The sequence below is a fragment of the Procambarus clarkii genome, chromosome 23, assembly GCF_040958095.1.
Source record: "Procambarus clarkii isolate CNS0578487 chromosome 23, FALCON_Pclarkii_2.0, whole genome shotgun sequence".
In the NCBI taxonomy this organism is placed as follows: domain Eukaryota; kingdom Metazoa; phylum Arthropoda; class Malacostraca; order Decapoda; family Cambaridae; genus Procambarus; species Procambarus clarkii.
Genome location: NC_091172.1, coordinates 45,708,483 through 45,728,482, shown reverse-complemented (window position 1 = coordinate 45,728,482; position 20,000 = coordinate 45,708,483). Strand labels below are relative to the sequence as shown.

Here is a 20,000-nt window from a genome sequence, read left to right as displayed (position 1 = left end):
GGTGTTCCGGTAGTATTTCCTTAACTAATTCACCTGTTGCACTGGTCGAGGATAAAAATGCTGGCAATGCTAACTGTGTCGCCTTGCGAATACCTATTCCCCCGAGTCTAACTGGGAGCGTTGCTTGGTCCCATTGGTCATCTTGCAGGGAGAGGTTTAACACTTTCACGGTTATTGACCTTAGGAGTGTGTCATATTCTGTTAATTTTGGGCTGTCGAAGGAGGGAGCACACCTTAGGAAATAGGTCAGTCTGGGCAAAGCCAGGCACCTTGTGAGAAGGTACAAAGCATCGTGGGCATCCCAAGCCCCTATTCTTCCCTCCATCCTCCTCAGGTCGTTCAGCTTTTCTTCGAGGACTACCTCAATGGCGCTCGAGCCCAGAGGTGCCCCTAGCAGCACACTGTCAGTGGGAGCGATCACTTGGGCTCCAGGCAATATGGTTCGCACTGCATCTATGGTTGGTTGGCTAGATGAGATGATTTCACACTTTAATGGGTTTAGGATGAGTCCTAACTCCTCTCCCTTAGATTTCACCAGCTGTAGATCTTCTAGCAGGGACTCCTGTGTCCCTGCCAGGGTGCCATCGTCCAGGAACCAGATGTTGAGTTCGCTTGTCAACCTGCTTGTGACCTCTTTAACAGCCATGCAAAAAAGAAAAGGGGCAAGTGGGTCTCCCTGCTGGACACCTTCTGCAGAAACAACTTCATGTTCCCCAAACAGCAGCGTCGATTCCCTACTGTACCCTGCTGAGACGAAGGGGAGTAGAGAAGGAAAGCTTGTTCGAACTGCTTCCAGTACCACATCCCTTTATATATATATATATATATATATATATATATATATATATATATATATATATATATATATATATATATATATTGTTGGGGGTTTCACCTCTCTATTATTCTCTACCCTTACTCTGGGGTGAGCAATAGTTACGCTCAAGGTAACTCACCGTAGCCCTGCGGGTCTTCCCTCGATCCTCACGGCGCCACTGCACGCCAGGAGAGTCTCCCAGTCAATCTTAACGGCCTCTTATTAAGAAAGAGTGAGAACACGACTCGTTCACCTCGACTGTCGTGTGCCCTCCCCAACAATAGGGCTCTACGGTTAAACACAAGATCGCCAACTGGTGTTTAAGGTGGCCAGTAACACCCTCAGTGGACTGGTGTATTCAGTGGTAGCCTTGGCAAGGTCACACTCAAAGATCAGGAATCAGGCAGGTACTTATTGTTATCACTCTATGCTTACAGGTATAGTATAGCCACAAGATCAATGGAGGGGATGATAAAACACAAAGAGAGTTTTGTATTTTACTTAAAATGTATGAAAGATGTCACAAGGCCACACCATAATCATAAATCAACTGATCCTGACGCGGCTGGTAATTCCCACGGATATTATGCGATCATCAGGGGGCAACATCTCCCCCCCCTCATCAAGTGTCAAAAACCAGCTGATCGCGTGGCCTCTCCGCGCGAACTTTGCTTGTTTTCTAGATTCGCTGTTTCGTTAAATTCTCCAATATTACTAGAAACTCGCACACTCGATATTGGCTAAATAAACCGGATTACTCAGTTACACTGTACTCAGGCTCAAACAGTCTTTTCTACAATCAATGCTATAATGATTCACTGTAATGGCTTCACATTGTTCTTCACTCAACAATATATTATGAACTATTAACACTGGAGTTTTCAGTACTTTCTCTCATGGGCGATAACGCAATAATTCACTGTACTCACAAATGATTATTCACTGAATGAACATAGACATATATATGGTATATAAATCAATCATCAATACATGGAAAATAAATAGTTTCTGGGCACATAGCCTAACCTCCAAATACTGGCATAATATTACATATAATTTACCACTATATGTTCATATCAAAATCTATAGAAAGATATACACAACACAGTAAATTTATCACTGGTTCCTGGTGCCTGTACACACCAATAATCAACATGAATATTACAAGTACTCTTGATAGTACTGTCTAGCACACTGGTGCTTTACCATGACATAGGTGAGACTTGCTCACGACATATAAAATCTTCAGGCTAGATAATATAGCTAACTAAAGGGGAATGGGGAGGGAACTAGAACCACCTACTTCACCCTATCCCCCGATGAGAGTCGAGATGTAGCTCCTGGTCCTCGTGTCGGGAACGCCCCCACACTACACGTCGTCGTGTCCTACCAGAGCCTCTCGTCGTCCCACCGTTTAGCGCGTCGTCTCCGTGCCTCCTCACTGCAGGTCCGTCCTCCTCCTTGACTTCTTGAAGGTTGGAGTCGGTCTCCTGGCCGTCGTCTTCTCCCAGCAACGGCTGTCGCCTACGTCTCAGCTACAGTCGTCCGGTTCCCCAAATAGTCCTCTCTTCCTCAGCTACCCAGTGGCTCTGTCAGCCACTACGCTGTCACGAACTGGTGAATTGCCACAGACGTCAACCTACGTCACTGCACGGCTTCACTGCTACTGGCACAGTACCTGACTGGAGCACTTGTTGCTCAAATAACCGTCAATTCCCTCTTCTGGTTCAACACATGAACTAGGGAAGACTTCTCAGAGTACTGGCGAACTTCCGATGACGCGTAAATCCACGGTAGTGGGAAACAGCTGTCCGACAGACAGGACCACTCGTCGCACGTCCGACCTCTATGACGTGTCGTGTCTGACTGCTGGCGCCAGCCCGGCGCGCGGACTGGACCCCCTTCCTTCGTGACGTCACTTTTACTACGGGAAGTTTTCATTGGCTCCCGGTGCCACATTGCTGTCGGTGACCAATCCGGTGACACTGACGTCACACGGTTTTGGCGGGAGATCAGAGAGGCCAGCGCCATCTTGGCTCCCTAAAGGGCCTAAACCACAGGCCAAAATATTACTATTTCACAAATTTCTCGGCTCCCCGAGAACACTTCACTCTCTCCCATATATCAAATTGTAGCCTGCAACGTAGAGAACGCTTGGGAAAAGTAGACATGACTCTTACTGCAGGCGTGGGAGAATTATAAGGGGGGGAACTCCGTCACATACCCCTCCCCTTAAAATAAGAGTCATGTCTCGTTAGTGTATGCGGGATAGGGCGTCCGCTACTACGTCGTCCTTCCCCTTGATGTGCTTGGGCTTGATCCTTTTCAGACTCTCAGTGCTGGTGAGACTGGTGCCGTCCGCCCTAGACCACTTACTTTCTTCCTCCGGGAGTTCTCGGTCCCTCGGTACACTCAGACCCGTCTTCCGCTGGGTTTCTCGGGTATTCGTTCCGTCCTGCTTGGCGGCTCTACCTTCCACAGTGAAGAAAGGTCTCAGGCGGTCCATGCGACACACCTGTTTCTTCCGGGGTCCATCCGGCTTCCCAATCTCGTATGACACTGGACCCAACCGTCGCAGCACTCGGTATGGTCTCTTGAACCGCGACCTGGTCCCTCTACCTTTACCTGGCAGCACAACCAATACTTTGGATCCGGCCTGAAAATCTCCCTGCGCAGCTCTCCTGTCGAACCACTTCGACATCTTACGTTGCGCCTTCTTCAGGAGCTTCCTAGCCAGTTTCTTCGCTCTAGTGAGACGTTCTTTGAACTTCTGGACATATTTATTCACCGTTCCCATGGTTGCTCCTGGTGTCCATCGTTCCCTCATCATAGATAGCACGGCATATATAATATAGATAAATGGAAAGTAAGCCTTCTCAGGACCCACACGTCCTCCTTCGGCCTTACTAACCAATTTGGGGAACTCCTCCTGCTGTAACTCTCCGAGACGAGTGCGGTTTACCCCTAGAGAACCAGTGAGTGTCACCTGCAACTCACCATTCGGGCTACTCTCGCCCTCCACTCGTTCTCTGGGTCCTACGCAGAGGTGATCTGTTCCCAGGCTGTCAATCGACTCCTCAGCCCCATCAGATCCACAACCTCCTGGTTCTTCGCGTTGTCTCGGTGTCTCAGTACAAACTGGGATCGCCACCGGTGCGATTCCCTTCTCGTCCCCACAGACGTTCAACTCTTCGCCTGTCTCCTTGTTTTGTTCTGTGCACTCTTCGCCCTTCACGAGATGAGGGAGGACGTATCCTCCACATGCGTCATTCCCCAAGATGACCTGCGCCTCCATCTTGGGCATTGATGTACAGATTCCCACCTCTAGGGTCTGGCAGCCATAATCGGAACTTAAAGTTACCTGGTGTAGGGGCATCCTCACTGGGCCTCCCACAGTGGCCACCCGTGCCACCCCCACACTGGTACTTTCGTAACCCTCGGGGAACAGGGTTTCACTTACCAGGGTAAAGTCAGCCCCGGTGTCTCTTAGCATCTTCACTGGGATGGGGTCTGCGTCCCCCATCCTTACGGTTCCTTGACACACGAATGGGTGAACTTGCTTCTCCCCACTCAGCGCGGGTTCATCCCGCACTCTCTCGGCCCTCTGGTCCTCGAACATCACTAAAGCAACGTGTCCCCGCTGCTTAGGGCGTCTGCATTCCCGCGTGACGTGTCCGGGTATTCCGCAGTTGTAGCAGCGGCCCCTCGGCGGAGACCATCCGCCACCGCTCGCCTTAGCACTGCCTCCAGAGACCGTCACACCCTGTGTCTTTCCCGCCTCACTTGTCGTTTCTTTCCCTGCAGTAACAGTTCCCGAGCTCTCAGCTTGGTTCTCCCCTATCGGCTCTACAACACCTTTTGTTCCTCGGGTGTTCCAACTTGAGAAATGGGATTTGGGAGAACTCGCTCCTGTCCTCCATCCATCCGTCCTTCTATAACTCCGATCGTTTCCGACGTATGCGGGTGGTCGGTTCTGTCCCTCTCGGCGTGGGCGTAGGGCTTCTTCTAGCATGTCGGCCCGGTCGGCTGCGGCCCTCAGGTCCTTTATGTCCGCCTCCTTTACCCTCATCCTGATCTCAGGAGAGAGCACGGACATAAACTTTTCCATGGCCATTAGTTCCTTGACCTCTTCGACCGACCTTGCTTCTTCAGAGTCCAGCCACTTAAGGAGCTTTCTTTCAATGTCCCTCGCCGTCTCCGCATACGATTTTCCTGGCAACCGGGTACATTCTCTAAACCTCTTTCTGTAACACTCTGGCGTGAGCTTAAAGGAACGGAGCACAGCTCGTTTTACCGCATCGTAGTTAGTGCATTCTTGGAAGTCGAGCATAGTGAAGGCTTGGCGAGCTTCCCCTGTGAGCCTTCCTTGGACCAACTCCGCCCACTCCGCCCTCGGCCACCTCTTCATAGCAGCAACTCTCTCAAAGTGATCGAAGAAACTTTCGGCTTCACTAGGCACAAAGACCGGCAGGTCTCGTTCCCTCACTCGTCGATCTTCCTGTGGCGGGGCAGGGGCACCTAGTCCCAGTTCAGCTCGCTTCAGCTCCACCTCCTGGTTGGCTTCTATTTCCATTTGTCTCAGCCTAACTTCTTGCTCTCGTTCTTCCCGGCGTAGCTGTGCTTCTCGTTCTTGCTCTTCCCGGCGCAGCTGTGCTTCTCGCTCTTGCTCTTCCCGGCGCAGCTGTGCTTCTCGCTCTTGCTCTTCCCGGCGCAGCTGTGCTTCTCGCTCCTCACGCTTCATCTGTGCTTCTCGCTCCTCACGCTTCATCTGTGCTTCTCGCTCCCGTTCTTCCCGGCGCAGCTGTGCTTCTCGCTCCTCACGCTTCATCTGTGCTTCTCGCTCCTGTTCTTCCCGGCGCAGCTGTGCTTCTCGCTCCTCACGCTTCATTTGTGCTTCTGCTTCTCGCTCTTCTTTGCGCTGCTGTGCCTCCAGCTGCAGCTTCATTATTTCCAGCTTAATGCTGTGCCTGCTGCCGCTGGATCCCCTGCTGCTTCCACCAATACTCAGGTGCTCACCCTCACTGGCAGGTGTTTGGGGCCGTTCCTCCCCCAAAGCTTCGTCTCGAGCCTTGAGCTGAGCCATTATTTCTAGTCTTCTTTCACCAACTCTGGCAGATTTCAGCTTTATTCCAAAATGATTCGCTATAGCCTGTAACTGTGCCTTGGTGCACTCTTCCAGCACCTGTTCGTCTCTAGAGTCAATAAACCTCGCTACTTTCTCATCCTCCATCTTGTGCTACGAGTGTTAACCTGCACCTGACCTCTAACACCACTGCCAAGTACCACCACTGCAACCTTTACTCCGATCGAGATCCTGGCGAGGTCGCCAATGTTGGGGTTTTCACCTCTCTATTATTCTCTACCCTTACTCTGGGGTGAGCAATAGTTACGCTCAAGGTAACTCACCGTAGCCCTGCGGGTCTTCCCTCGATCCTCACGGCGCCACTGCACGCCAGGAGAGTCTCCCAGTCAATCTTAACGGCCTCTTATTAAGAAAGAGTGAGAACACGACTCGTTCACCTCGACTGTCGTGTGCCCTCCCCAACAATAGGGCTCTACGGTTAAACACAAGATCGCCAACTGGTGTTTAAGGTGGCCAGTAACACCCTCAGTGGACTGGTGTATTCAGTGGTAGCCTTGGCAAGGTCACACTCAAAGATCAGGAATCAGGCAGGTACTTATTGTTATCACTCTATGGGTGAATATAGGTAACAGGGGAAGAACTCGAAAAATACACAAATAACTTCTCGCAGTGCTGCTCCCCTTTTGGTTCATGCAATGACCGATGGTTGGAAGTAAATAGGAAATTTAAAATAGTCTAGGGTTGATGGTATTTTACATTAGGTTTCAGGGTTCCTGTTTTTTGCCCTATGCATAATAAACGATCCTTCAAGAAAGATTGTCATAGCTCAAATTACATTCTCTAGAATGAAGACGACGAAGAAGAAATAGGGGTGACATGATAGAGGTGTGACTGAATGGTCATACTAAAGGAGAATATTTATAACCTATTATACGTATCGACATGAAACAGAATAGGAATGAATTGGATAAGTTTTATATTTAGGAAAAAGACCTGGGTAAATACAGGCAGCAGGGGACGAACTTGAAAATACACACAACACTTCTTGCAGTGCTGCTGCCCTTTGATACATGTAATGGGCGATGGTTGGAAGTAAATATGAAATTAAAAATAGACTAGGGATGATGGTATTTTATATTAGGTTTCAAGGACACTGTTGTATCGCAAAACACACGACTCATAGTCCGGCTTTTTAATCCCCTTGAACGTGCCTGTGCAGGAACGCTGAGAGGCTAGCTGGTGACGTCAACGTCCATTAGCAATGTCTGTGCAGGGTCACTGGGCTAACGAAATTTGGGGATGCCAGGGACAGGCATTTTAATCCTACCCCCAGGCAAAATGAAGACTGGCATGGAGAAAAATGTTTGTAAAACCCATGTGCCAATGCCGTGCATGGAGAAAAAAGTTCGTAAAACCCATGTGCCAATGACGTGCATGGGAAAAAAAACAAATGACCAGTCACCCTGGTAATGAAAATCACTTATGCCAATGACCGGCAGGGGACTAAACGACACCGGGGTAACGAAAATCACCTACGCCAATGACCGGCAGTGGACTAAACGACACCGGGGTAACGAAAATCACCTACGCCAATGACCGGCAGTGGACTAAACGACACCGGGGTAACGAAAATCACCTACGCCAATGACCGGCAGGAGAAAAAAAGAAAATTGCCGGTCATTGGCGTACTTTCCACTACTAGTAGTGGAAAGTACGCCAATGACCGGCAATTTTCTTTTTTTCTCCTGCCGGTCATTGGCGTAGGTGATTTTCGTTACCCCGGTGTCGTTTAGTCCACTGCCGGTCATTGGCGTAGGTGATTTTCGTTACCCCGGTGTCGTTTAGTCCCCTGCCGGTCATTGGCATAGGTGATTTTCGTTACTCCGGTGTCGTTTAGTCCCCTGCCGGTCATTGGCATAAGTGATTTTCATTACCAGGGTGACTGGTCATTTGTTTTTTTTCCCATGCACGTCATTGGCACATGGGTTTTACGAACTTTTTTCTCCATGCACGGCATTGGCACATGGGTTTTACAAACATTTTTCTCCATGCCAGTCTTCATTTTGCCTGGGGGTAGGATTAAAATGCCTGTCCCTGGCATCCCCAAATTTCGTTAGCCCAGTGACCCTGCACAGACATTGCTAATGGACGTTGACGTCACCAGCTAGCCTCTCAGCGTTCCTGCACAGGCACGTTCAAGGAGATTAAAAAGCCGGACTATGAGTCGTGTGTTTTGCGATACAACAGTGTCCTTGAAACCTAATATAAAATACCATCATCCCTAGTCTATTTTTAATTTCATATTTACTTCCAACCATCGCCCATTACATGTATCAAAGGGCAGCAGCACTGCAAGAAGTGTTGTGTGTATTTTCAAGTTCGTCCCCTGCTGCCTGTATTTACCCAGGTCTTTTTCCTAAATATAAAACTTATCCAATTCATTCCTATTCTGTTTCATGTCGATACGTATAATAGGTTATAAATATTCTCCTTTAGTATGACCATTCAGTCACACCTCTATCATGTCACCCCTATTTCTTCTTCGTCGTCTTCATTCTAGAGAATGTAATTTGAGCTATGACAATCTTTCTTGAAGGATCGTTTATTATGCATAGGGCAAAAAACAGGAACCCTGAAACCTAATGTAAAATACCATCAACCCTAGACTATTTTAAATTTCCTATTTACTTCCAACCATCGGTCATTGCATGAACCAAAAGGGGAGCAGCACTGCGAGAAGTTATTTGTGTATTTTTCGAGTTCTTCCCCTGTTACCTATATTCACCCAGGTGAATAACAATAAGGTGAATATATATATATATATATATTCACCCCAAAGAATGAGGTGATTTGGTAAAATGCTATGCCCAAGATTACTATCCGAGTGCCGGCGGTGGGGTGGTTCAAATAGCCTCGGCTATCACCTCATTTTGTCCGGTCGTGATGGTCAAGTGGATTAAGGCGTCTTGTACATACCAGTTGCGTGGCTCCTGGGAGTATGGGTTCGAGTCACTTCTGGGGTGTGAGTTTTCAGTTGCATATTGTCCTGGGGACCATTCAGGCTTGTTCGCATTTGTGTTCCTCACGTGTGCCCCAAAGAATGAGGTGATTTGGTAAAATGCTATGCCCAAGATTACTATCCGAGTGCCGGCGGTGGGGTGGTTCAAATAGCCTCGGCTATCACCTCATTTTGTCCGGTCGTGATGGTCAAGTGGATTAAGGCGTCTTGTACATACCAGTTGCGTGGCTCCTGGGAGTATGGGTTCGAGTCACTTCTGGGGTGTGAGTTTTCAGTTGCATATTGTCCTGGGGACCATTCAGGCTTGTTCGCATTTGTGTTCCTCACGTGTGCCCCAAAGAATGAGGTGATTTGGTAAAATGCTATGCCCAAGATTACTATCCGAGTGCCGGCGGTGGGGTGGTTCAAATAGCCTCGGCTATCACCTCATTTTGTCCGGTCGTGATGGTCAAGTGGATTAAGGCGTCTTGTACATACCAGTTGCGTGGCTCCTGGGAGTATGGGTTCGAGTCACTTCTGGGGTGTGAGTTTTCAGTTGCATATTGTCCTGGGGACCATAGTGGAAAGTTTGTCACTCTTTGTCATAGTCACTCTTTGTAATAAGTTTTACGAAACGCGCTCGTGTCGCGTCAGACTAGAAATAAAAATGAATTTTGGAGAATTGATTTTTGAATTACCTCCAACAGTGAAAAGAAATGTACGAAAGATTGAGAAAATTCGTGTTAGAATTATTAATCTTACTTTTTCGGTCATATTTAATAATATATGTCTACAGGAAAGACTGCTACCAATATATATATCTATATATATATATATATATATGCGAACAAGCCTGAATGGTCCCCAGGACAATATGCAACTGAAAACTCACACCCCAGAAGTGACTCGAACCCATACTCCCAGAAGCAACGCAACTGGTATGTACAAGACACCTTAATCCACTTGACCATCACGACCGGACAAAATGAGGTGATAGCCGAGGCTATTTGAACCACCCCACCGCCGGCACTCGGATAGTAATCTTGGGCATAGCATTTTACCAAATCACCTCATTCTTTGGGGCACAGGTGAGGAACACAAATGCGAACAAGCCTGAATGGTCCCCAGGACAATATGCAACTGAAAACTCACACCCCAGAAGTGACTCGAACCCATACTCCCAGGAGCCACGCAACTGGTATGTACAAGACGCCTTAATCCACTTGACCATCACGACCGGACAAAATGAGGTGATAGCCGAGGCTATTTGAACCACCCCACCGCCGGCACTCGGATAGTAATCTTGGGCATAGCATTTTACCAAATCACCTCATTCTTTGGGGCACACGTGAGGAACACAAATGCGAACAAGCCTATATATATATTAGTTATATATATGTATATATATATATATATATATATATATATATATATATATATATATATATATATATATATATATATAATATATATATATATAGATATATATATATACATATATATATATATATATATATATATATATATATATATATATATATATATATATATATATATATAGATATATATATATACATATATATATATATATATATATATATATATATATATATATATATATATATATATATATATATATATATATATATATATATATATGTATATATATATATATATATATATATATATATATATATATATATATATATATATATATATATATATATATATATATATATATATATATACCGTGTTTATATAAAGGGAAGACGGCTGAGAAAGAGACAACGTGAGTATGAGTGCTTGTATAATAAATGAGGAAGCACAATGTATGTTTGGGTTGCGTGATGTAACTTCTCTCTTATCTACAAAAGTGTAATAGGAAATATTTAATAAATGACAATTTGTCAAAATAATTGCAATGATATAGCGTGACAGAGAAGGGAGCTGTGTGTAATGAGTGCGTCCGTTGAATCATTTGTGATTTCGCTCTGATTATATCTTCACTCGATTATTCATGAGTGAGCGCTCAGTTTGATAATGAGTGCATCAGTTGAGTCCTCGATACACTGGCTAGTCCAGTGTACTCAGGACAACTCAGCAATCTGACTGGTTGTGAACGCGTCCATTGAATCCTATGGGCAGCACGATATTTCTTTATTCATGTCTTTGACCCACGAGTAAAAGGGAGCATGAGTGTTGAGTGTTGTGGGTGACAGCGTAATGTTGAGTGAGGAGGCCGAGTATGAGAATGGAGGAGTGTAACGTTAGGAAAAGAATGGGAGAAGGTAGTGGAGCAAGCGAGTGCTGTGTGCTATGAGAAGAGGTGAATGATAACAGAAGCTATATTCATAGACTCACCCGCTGACCTGAAGTGAGGTGGCCATGGAGGGTCGTCATGTTGAAGCTGGTCACCTCGTACTCCAATAGTGTCTTCAGCCCTGTGAACCACAGCCCCTCCTCATGCTGTAATGAAATATCAGTCACATACACATTCCCGGCACCTTTGGCTCAGTCGGCTACGTAAATGAAATAAAACTGAGGATTGCAGAATGAATCCCCGGGGTAGGATAGAAGCAGTTGGTAAATGTTTCCTTTCACCTAAGGTCACTCACTATTCACTAAGCAGTAAATAAGTATCTGGGAGTTAGACAGCTGCTACAGGCCGTTTTCTGGGGATGTGTGTGTGTGTTGGAGGGAAATATATTTAGTAGACCTAACAGAGGAATATAGATTTGTTAAAAAGGCAGGGTCCAAGAGCCTATAGCTCGATTCTCCAGGCACAAATTGAAAATACAATCTCATACACACATACAGGAGAAGGGGCAGGGAGACTAACATGGCAGGAACAAACTCAGAGGAAGGGTGGGTCAGGATGCCTGGATTAAGAAAACAATCAGACATATGTGGAGTCAATTCAGTGAAGGGCTGAGGGTAATCAGGGGTGACAGTAATCAACCTGCAAGATGAGCTGAAGGCAGCAAAGGAGGAAATAGGAAGTCTGAAAGAGAATCCTCCCCAATACCAAACACAAACCATCCCTCAAGGAGATGGTAATGTTCCTGCAGAGGAGACTTTTACAAGGACAAAAACGAAGTTAATGAGATCCTTAAAAGGGTAAAGATGGCGAGGGCTGACCAGAAAAGATTTTCAGGCTCGGACAATACAACAAGGATAGAGACCGATTGATAGAGGTGGTATTCATAAACGATAACACAAAAGAGGATATGTTAGCAATGAAGAGCAGACTAGCAAATGTACTGAAGTTCAAAAAAGTATTCCTGCAGAGAGATATGACAACGGATGAGAGAATGAGGGCAGCAGCCATGAGGAAGGAGCGCAGGGAGAAAGAAAGGAATCAGGGAACCATAACACCAAACCTTACAATCCCAGAGGGGAGTGGGGAACCCTCCACAAGCATTTCAACAGCCACAGTGAGAGAAACATTACCCCCCCCTTCCACCCAATAACATCCTATCTGCCAGGTCCCCACTAGGTGCCCACTTAGGGCACCCTCCCTCCACTCCCCCTTCCCAGGACCTTCCTTCTCACCCCCCCCCCAAGCCCTCCATTCTTCCTCACCCCCCTCAGCTCTCCCTTCCTTCTCTCCTGCCCCCCAAGCCCCCCTTCTCCCCCCAACTCCTCAAGCCCTCCCTCCTCCCATACCCCACCAACCATCCCCTTCTCCAACACTATCCAAGCCTCCCCCTCTCACTCACCCTCCGAAGCTTTCTCCTTCACCCCACCCCAAGCCCTCTCTTCATCCCCTCCCCCCATCCCAAGGCCCTCCCTCCTCTTACCAGATCCTCCTAGCCCCCGTACACCCCAGATCTCCCAGGTCCCCCCTTCCTAGGCCCTCCCATCCCGGACCCTCCTTGTTTCCCTGCTTCAGGGGAACCAACAGAAGCTGAGAAAGGACAGAAGAGGATCAGTTTCATGGTGATGTACTCAAACATAGATGGGATTACAAGCAAGGCAAGTGATCTAAGGGAAAGAGCACAAGAAGTGAACCCAGATGTAATCGGACTTACAGAATCAAAACTCACAGGAATCATAAAAAATGCGGTGTTTCCCTTGGATTACACTGTAATAAGGAAAGAGAGGGAAGGAAGGGGAGAAGGTGAAGTGGCCCTACTAATGAGAAAAGAATGGAGTTTCCTGGAGATGGTTATCCGAGGCTGCGAGGGATTCAGAGACTACATAACAAGCATCATGACAAAGGGAGGACCAAGAGTAGTAGTAGCAGTGATGTATAACCCTCCACCAAATAACAGAAGACCTAGGCAAGAGAATGACAACAACAACAACAGAGCAGTTAACACTTTAATTGAGAGGGCAGCCTCTACTGCCTGTAGAAACAGATCCCATCTGCTCATCATGGGAGGACTTCAATAACGGAAGGATAGATTGCTAGAACATAGAACCGCGTGGAGATGAGGATACATAGAGAACAAAACTATTGGAGGTGACGACAAGCAATTTTTTAAGCCAGCATGTTAGGGAATCCACAAGAATGAGAGGAAACGATGAACCAGCGAGACTCGACCCCTTCACTCTGAATTTACTCCGATATAAGGGAAATCGGTTTCGAGGCCCCAGTAAGAATGAATGACCACAGTGTACTGACGTTTGAGAATCTGATTGAAGAAGGGTTAATGAACCCGAGGAGGGGTACTAAAAACAAATGGCTGGTATTTCGAAAGGGAAACTATGGGGAGATAAGAAATTTCCTAACAGATATAACATGGGAAACAGAGCTCAGGGAAAGACGGCACACGACATGATGGATTACATCAGGCAGAAGTGTAAGGAGGAAGCATACAAGATTCTTTTCCACAAGGAAAACAATGAAATGAAGATAAGAAACCCATGAAAAATAATCAGAGCTGTAGGCTAGCTAAGCAGCAAAGTAAAAGGGCGGGGAGAAACTATAGAAATAACAGGACACTTGAGAGCAGAGAAAGATACCAGAGTACCGGGAATGAATATGTCAGGTTGAGAAGAGACGTAGAAGGGCATTACGAAAATGATATTGCAAGCAAGGCAAAGACTCAACGTAAGTTGCTGCACAACCACATCAGGAGAAAAACAACAGTAAAGGAACAGCTAATGAAACTGAGGATAGGAGCAGACAGATTCACTATGAACGACAAGGAAAAGTGAGAAACTGAATAAGAAATTCCAGGAGGTTGTCACATTAGAGCATGGAGAAGTTCCAGAGATAAGAGAGGAAATAGTTAACCAGGAACCACTAAAAGAGTTTGAGACTACCTTTGGGGAAGTATGGAAGCTTTTGCTAGAGTTGGATGTGACAAAGACTAAAGGCCTAGATGGAATCTCCCCTTGGATACTAAAGGAAGGAGCAAAAGCACTGTGCCTGCCACTGTCCATAGTGTATAACAAATCTCTGGTAACAGGGGAACTGCCAAGAATTAGGAAGACGGCTTATGTAGTATCGATATACAAGAATAGAGAGAGACCGGAGGCACGGAACTAAAGGTTAGTGTCCCTAACATGCATACCATGCAAGCTGATGAAGAAGATTGCGGGAAAAAAGCTAGTGGATGATCTGGAGCGAATGAACTTTGTAACAAAGCTTCAACATGAATTCAGGGATTGCAAGTCCTGCCTCTATGACCAGGCAACAAAAATCAGGCATGAAAGAGAAGGGTGGGCAGACTGCATATTTTTGGATTGCCAGAAAGCTTTTGACAAAATACCACACAAGAGGCTAATGAAAAAGCTCGAATTACAAGCAGGAGTGAAGGGGAAGGTACTCCGTTGTATAAGGGAGTACCTAAGCAGTAGAAGACAGCGAGTCACTGTGAGGGATGAGGTTTCAGTCTGGCGAGACGTCACCAGTGGAGTCCCGTAGGGTTCAGTCTTTGGACCTATACTGTTTCTGATATATGTAAATGATCTCCCAGAGAGTATAGAATCGGTTCTCTCATTGTTTGTTGATGATGAAAACTTATGAGGAGAATTAAAACAGAAGAAGATAGTAGGAGGTTACAAGATGACCTGGACAGACTGAATGAATGGTCCAAGAAATTGCTACAAAAGTTCAACCATAGTAAATCCAAGTTAATGAAACTTGGCCGTGGAAACATGAGGCCAGACACAGGATACAGAATAGGACATGAAGTACATCATGAAGCGGACAGGGACAAAGATCCAGGAGTTGATATCACAGCAAACCTGTGTCCTGTAGCCCACATAAGAAGAGTACCTTAAGCGGCGAATGCAAGGCTGGCTAGCATTAGAATTGCATTCAGGAACCTGTGTAAGGAAGCATTCAGAACCATGTACACCACTTATGTAAGATATATCCTGGAGTATGCAGCCCCAGCATAGAGCCCCGTAGCATAAGTAGAAGAGGAAGCTCGAAAAAGTTCAGAGGTATGCCACTAGACTGGTTCCAGAGGTATAAGCCATGAGTTACAAGGAAAGACTACGAGAAATGCAGCTGACGACACTGGAAGACAGAAGAGTAAGGCGGGACATGAACACTACCCACAAAATTCTCAAAGGTATTGATAAGGTAGATAAAGATAAACTGCTTAACACGAGGGGTATGCGAACTTTGGGACACAGGTGGAAACTGAGTACCCAAAAGAGCCACAGAGACGTTAGAAATAACTTTTTCAGTGTCAGAGTAGTTAACAAATTGAATGCATTAGGCAAAGATGTAGTGGAGGCTGACACCATACACAGTTTCAAATGTAGATATGATAGAGCCCAGTAGGCTCAGGAACCTGTACATCAGTTGATTGACGGTTGAGAGGCGGGACCAAAGAGCCAAAACTCAACCTCCGGAAGCACAACAAGGTAAGTGCAACTAGGTGAGTATGCACACACACACACACACACACACACACACACACACACACACACACACACACACACACACACACACACGCACACACGAGTCCCTTAAGGGGACTCGTGACACACGCACGCCCACATACGTATGCACGCACGCACACGCAAAAACGCACACACATACGCACACACAAACGTTCTGTCAGGGAAGAAAGGATTAACACCTTTTGTGGAAAGAGCCAAGCCCCTACTATACCCCACCTCCTCTCTTACCTCCCATCTGACCTGACCTGACCTAACCTGGTCGCCACCACCGCCCCCCCCCCACCCCCCAGTCCCCCGCATCCCCCTTACACATACTCTCCCCCTCTCACTCCTCACTCTCTCTCCCACTTTCTCCTCTCTCTCCCACTCTCTCCTCTCTCTCTCTCTCCCTCTCTCTCTCTCTCTCTCTCTCTCTCTCTCTCTCTCTCTCTCTCTCTCTCTCTCTCTCTCTCTCTCTCTCTCTCTCTCTCTCTCTCTCTCTCTCTCTCTCTTTCTCTCTCTCTCCCTCTCTCCCTATCTCTCTCTCCACCACCCCACTCTGCCCTTCTAACGAATCCTATCACGGCACAACTAGGAACAGCGTCAAGCATGACAGCCAGAAGCAACAGGGGAACAGGGAAAAGTTCAGGCGACGAAATGAAGGAAATGTTCGCCCAGTTTCTGGAGGACATCAAGAGTGAGATGCAGGAAATGATGCAGGAAATGAAGAATGAAATAAGCAACCTAAAAAGAGAGCTGACAGCAGCAAAGGATGAGATTAGAGCCCTGAAAGAGAACAGTATCGATGCTGAGACTCAGATAACCACCCAGGGAGAAGGCGGTAATAGTACTTTGGAAGAGAATGCCACATTAAAAGCAACGTTTGCAGAAATGCTAAAAAAAAACAACTCTGAAGTAATGTCTGCAGTGATGGAGGTAGCCATGAAAGCAGCCACCTCACAGGAAGCAGCACGCTCCACTAGCCAGCTGCTGGAAAGGAAAAGAGCAGTGGTAGCTGTAGGTATTAAAGAGCAGGAAGGCTCTAATAGGAAAGAGTGGAATGATAAGGACAAAGCGGCAGTGAATGAAATACTGAAGGCACTAGACATGGAAGGGGCTGAGCATAGCATTGAGAAAGTTTTCAGGTTAGGCTGGTACAAAAAAGACCGAGACCGTGTGTTAAAGATAGTGTTTGCAAACGAGAACACAAAGGACACGATTCTAACAAAGAAAAGCCACCTGTAACATGTGGAAGAATTAAAAAAAGTATTCCTCCAGAGGGACATTACTGTTACGGGCCCGAGCCCAGCGTCGTAATACGGAGCTGTGACGACCTGTGTGTCGGCTCCCGAAACCCCCTCCAAATCGACGACGCCATCTAGTGAGGACGAGATATACCGGTCACAGGGGCTGGTTTCCCGTCCTGATCAGCTCGTGACATAGCCGCTGCTCACCAGAAAACGTTGCTTAGACAGCAACACCATCTATGGAGTGGATAGGTGGACGTTTGTGTCTTAGCCGGTAAGTGAGGTGCCCTAGAGTGTAACTAGTACTGATGATGTGTCTGATTACAGAGTCGACCTGGGACTGCTGAATCGGACGGTGGGGCAGTCTACCCAAGGCAGCCGTAGTATCTCTACGTGTTTGCTGTAGAAGCTGTGAGTCACCCCCCGGATGAACACTGTTGTGTTAGCCTGCCTGTGAGGAGGCAGAACCAGAGACTGTCGTACCCGGGGCTGACTGGTGGAGAAGACTAGCCACTGGGGTATTGTGGTGAGGAGAGTGATCTGTGGAATCACACGAGGCTCCTGCCAAGGGCTCGCAACCCTAGTATCGGTCGTGGAGTGGCCTACGCAGCGCAGCTGATTGAAACCTGCCAGCTACAGGCTGGATTTGTGGTTGAAGGCCTCCACGACGGTGCACCCAGTGGAACTGTGATTTGGCTGGCCTGTGGCCGGGGTAGACTCACCTAGTGAATCGAAGGATTCATCGTGAGGCCACAAGAGAACCAGGGCTAAGTATCGTTGAGCACCGTGAAACATCCTGAGTCTTCGGAGGAAGACAAGTGATTGTAAATAAGTGTAGTAATAGTAACCATGTGTGACTGTTTATATATTTATTTATGGTGGTGGTGTGAATATATATTTAATTCAGTGCAGTTTTATCCCTTCCCCTTTAATTTACTTGCGTTATGGAACACACCCCTTGAAAGCCACTACTAACTTGGGGCCGGATACCCAAACTCTAATAAGATCAGAGAAAGAACCCAGTTGCGACCCAATATGGCCGTAACAATGACGAGGGAGGAGAGGGCCATGGCGGCAGAAGCAAGGAAGAAGCACAGGGCAAGAGGGGAAAACCAGGAAACCACAGCTCCCCACACATCACCCCCAGAGGCAAGGGGGGGAACCCACAACCAGCTACCCAGTAACACCAGCGGGGAGGGCAACCCCACCACCCTCCTCTGCATAGAAAACCCCCCTTTCCTTCCTGTCCTCCCGCCCCGTTCACCCCATACCCTCCCTGTCATTCCCCCATTACTTGACCCCCCACCCCTCATCCCAGTATCCTCTGCAACCCTGGTATCCACCTCACAAATCCTCACACCCATGGCACAGCTTCCTCCACCAGCAGAACATTCACCAAGGAGGAGATTTGAGAAGGGACAGAAGAAAGTGAGCCTCAAGGCAATGTACACTAACATAGATGGTATTACAAATAAAGCAAATGAACTTGGAGAATGGGTACTAGAGGAAAACCCAGACATAATAGCTCTCACAGAAACAAAGCTGATGAGAACAATAACAAATGCAGTGTTCCCACAGGACTATTACGTTATGAGGAAAGAGAGAGAAGGAAGAGGTGGGGGTGGTCTAGCTCTGCTGGTAAGAAAAGGCTGGGATTTTGAGGAGTTGGTTGTTCAGGGATGTGAAGGTTTCAGTGACTACATCATAGGAACAATAACAACTGGAGGGCAAAAAATTATAGTCGTAGTCATATATAATCCGCCACCAAATGACAGAAGACCCAGACAGGAATATGATAGAAACAATATGGATACCATTAACATAGTGGAGAGAGCACCTTCTGTTGCTAGCAGGAATGGATCTGGACTACTAATCATGGGAGACTACAACCATGGGAAGATAGATTGGGAGAACAGAGACCTGCATGGAGGACCAGAAACATGGAGAGCTAAGCTGCTGGACGTTGCAACAAGAAACTTTTTAAGCCAGCACATCAAGGATCCATCAAGAATGAGAGGAGAGGATGAACCAGCAATGCTTGATCTGATATCTACCCTAAATGAGTGGGATATAAGGGAAGTCAAGATGGAAGCGCCCTTGGGAATGAGTGATCACAGTGTATTGAACTTTGAGTACCTGGTAGAGCTAGGAATTATCCCCCCCAAAAAAGAACTATTAAACAAAAGGCTGGCATACCGAAAAAGAAATTATGAGGAGATGAGAAGCTTCCTAAGGGAAATACCTTGGGACACAGACCTCAAAGCTAAGTCTGTACAAGATATGATGGACTATGTCACCCAAAAGTGTCAGGAGGCAGTAAACAGGTTCATCCCGGCCCAAAAGGAAAAATCCGAGAAGCAAAAGAAGAATCCATGGTATAATAGGGCATGTATGGAAGCAAAGAAACTGAACAAAAGGGCGTGGGGGAACTTCCGGAATAACAGAACACCAGAAAGCAGAGAGAGATACCAGAGAACCAGGAATGAGTATGTCAGGGTGAGAAGAGAAGCAGAGAAAAGTTATGAAAATGATATAGCAAACAAAGCCAAGACCGAACCAAAGCTACTCCACAGTCACATCAGAAGGAAAACAACAGTGAAAGAACAGCTAATGAAACTTAGAACAGGCGAGGACATGAACACAGAGAATGACAAAGAGGTGTTTGAAGAACTCAAGAAGAAGATCCAGGAGGTCTTCACAATAGAACAAGGTAAGGTCACTGTGCTAGGAGAAAGGGAAGTAAACCAGGCGGCCTTGGAAGGGTTCGAAATTACGAGAGAGGAGGTCAAGAGACACCTGCTGGATCTGGTTGTTAGAAAGGCTGTTGGTCCAGATGGGATCTCCCAATGGGTATTGAAAGAGTGTGCAGAGGTACTTTACTTGCCACTTTCCATAGTAGGTCACTGGAGACGGGAGACCTACCAGAAATATGGAAGACGGCGAATGTGATCCCTTTAAACAAAAAGGGCGACAGGCAAGAGGCACTGAACTACAGGCAAGTGCCATTGA

At 46.8% G+C, this 20,000-nt stretch overlaps 1 protein-coding gene across 1 annotated transcript in view; it reads right to left on the bottom strand.

Moving 5' to 3' along the window:
• The window catches only part of LOC138367732 (uncharacterized), a 205,320-nt gene that overhangs the window by 6,989 nt on the left and 178,331 nt on the right, over positions 1–20,000 (bottom strand). The window contains exon 7 of the mRNA XM_069329679.1: positions 11,260–11,364. Coding sequence (XP_069185780.1) covers positions 11,260–11,364 — 105 coding nt within the window. The remainder of the gene's footprint in view (positions 1–11,259; positions 11,365–20,000) is intronic.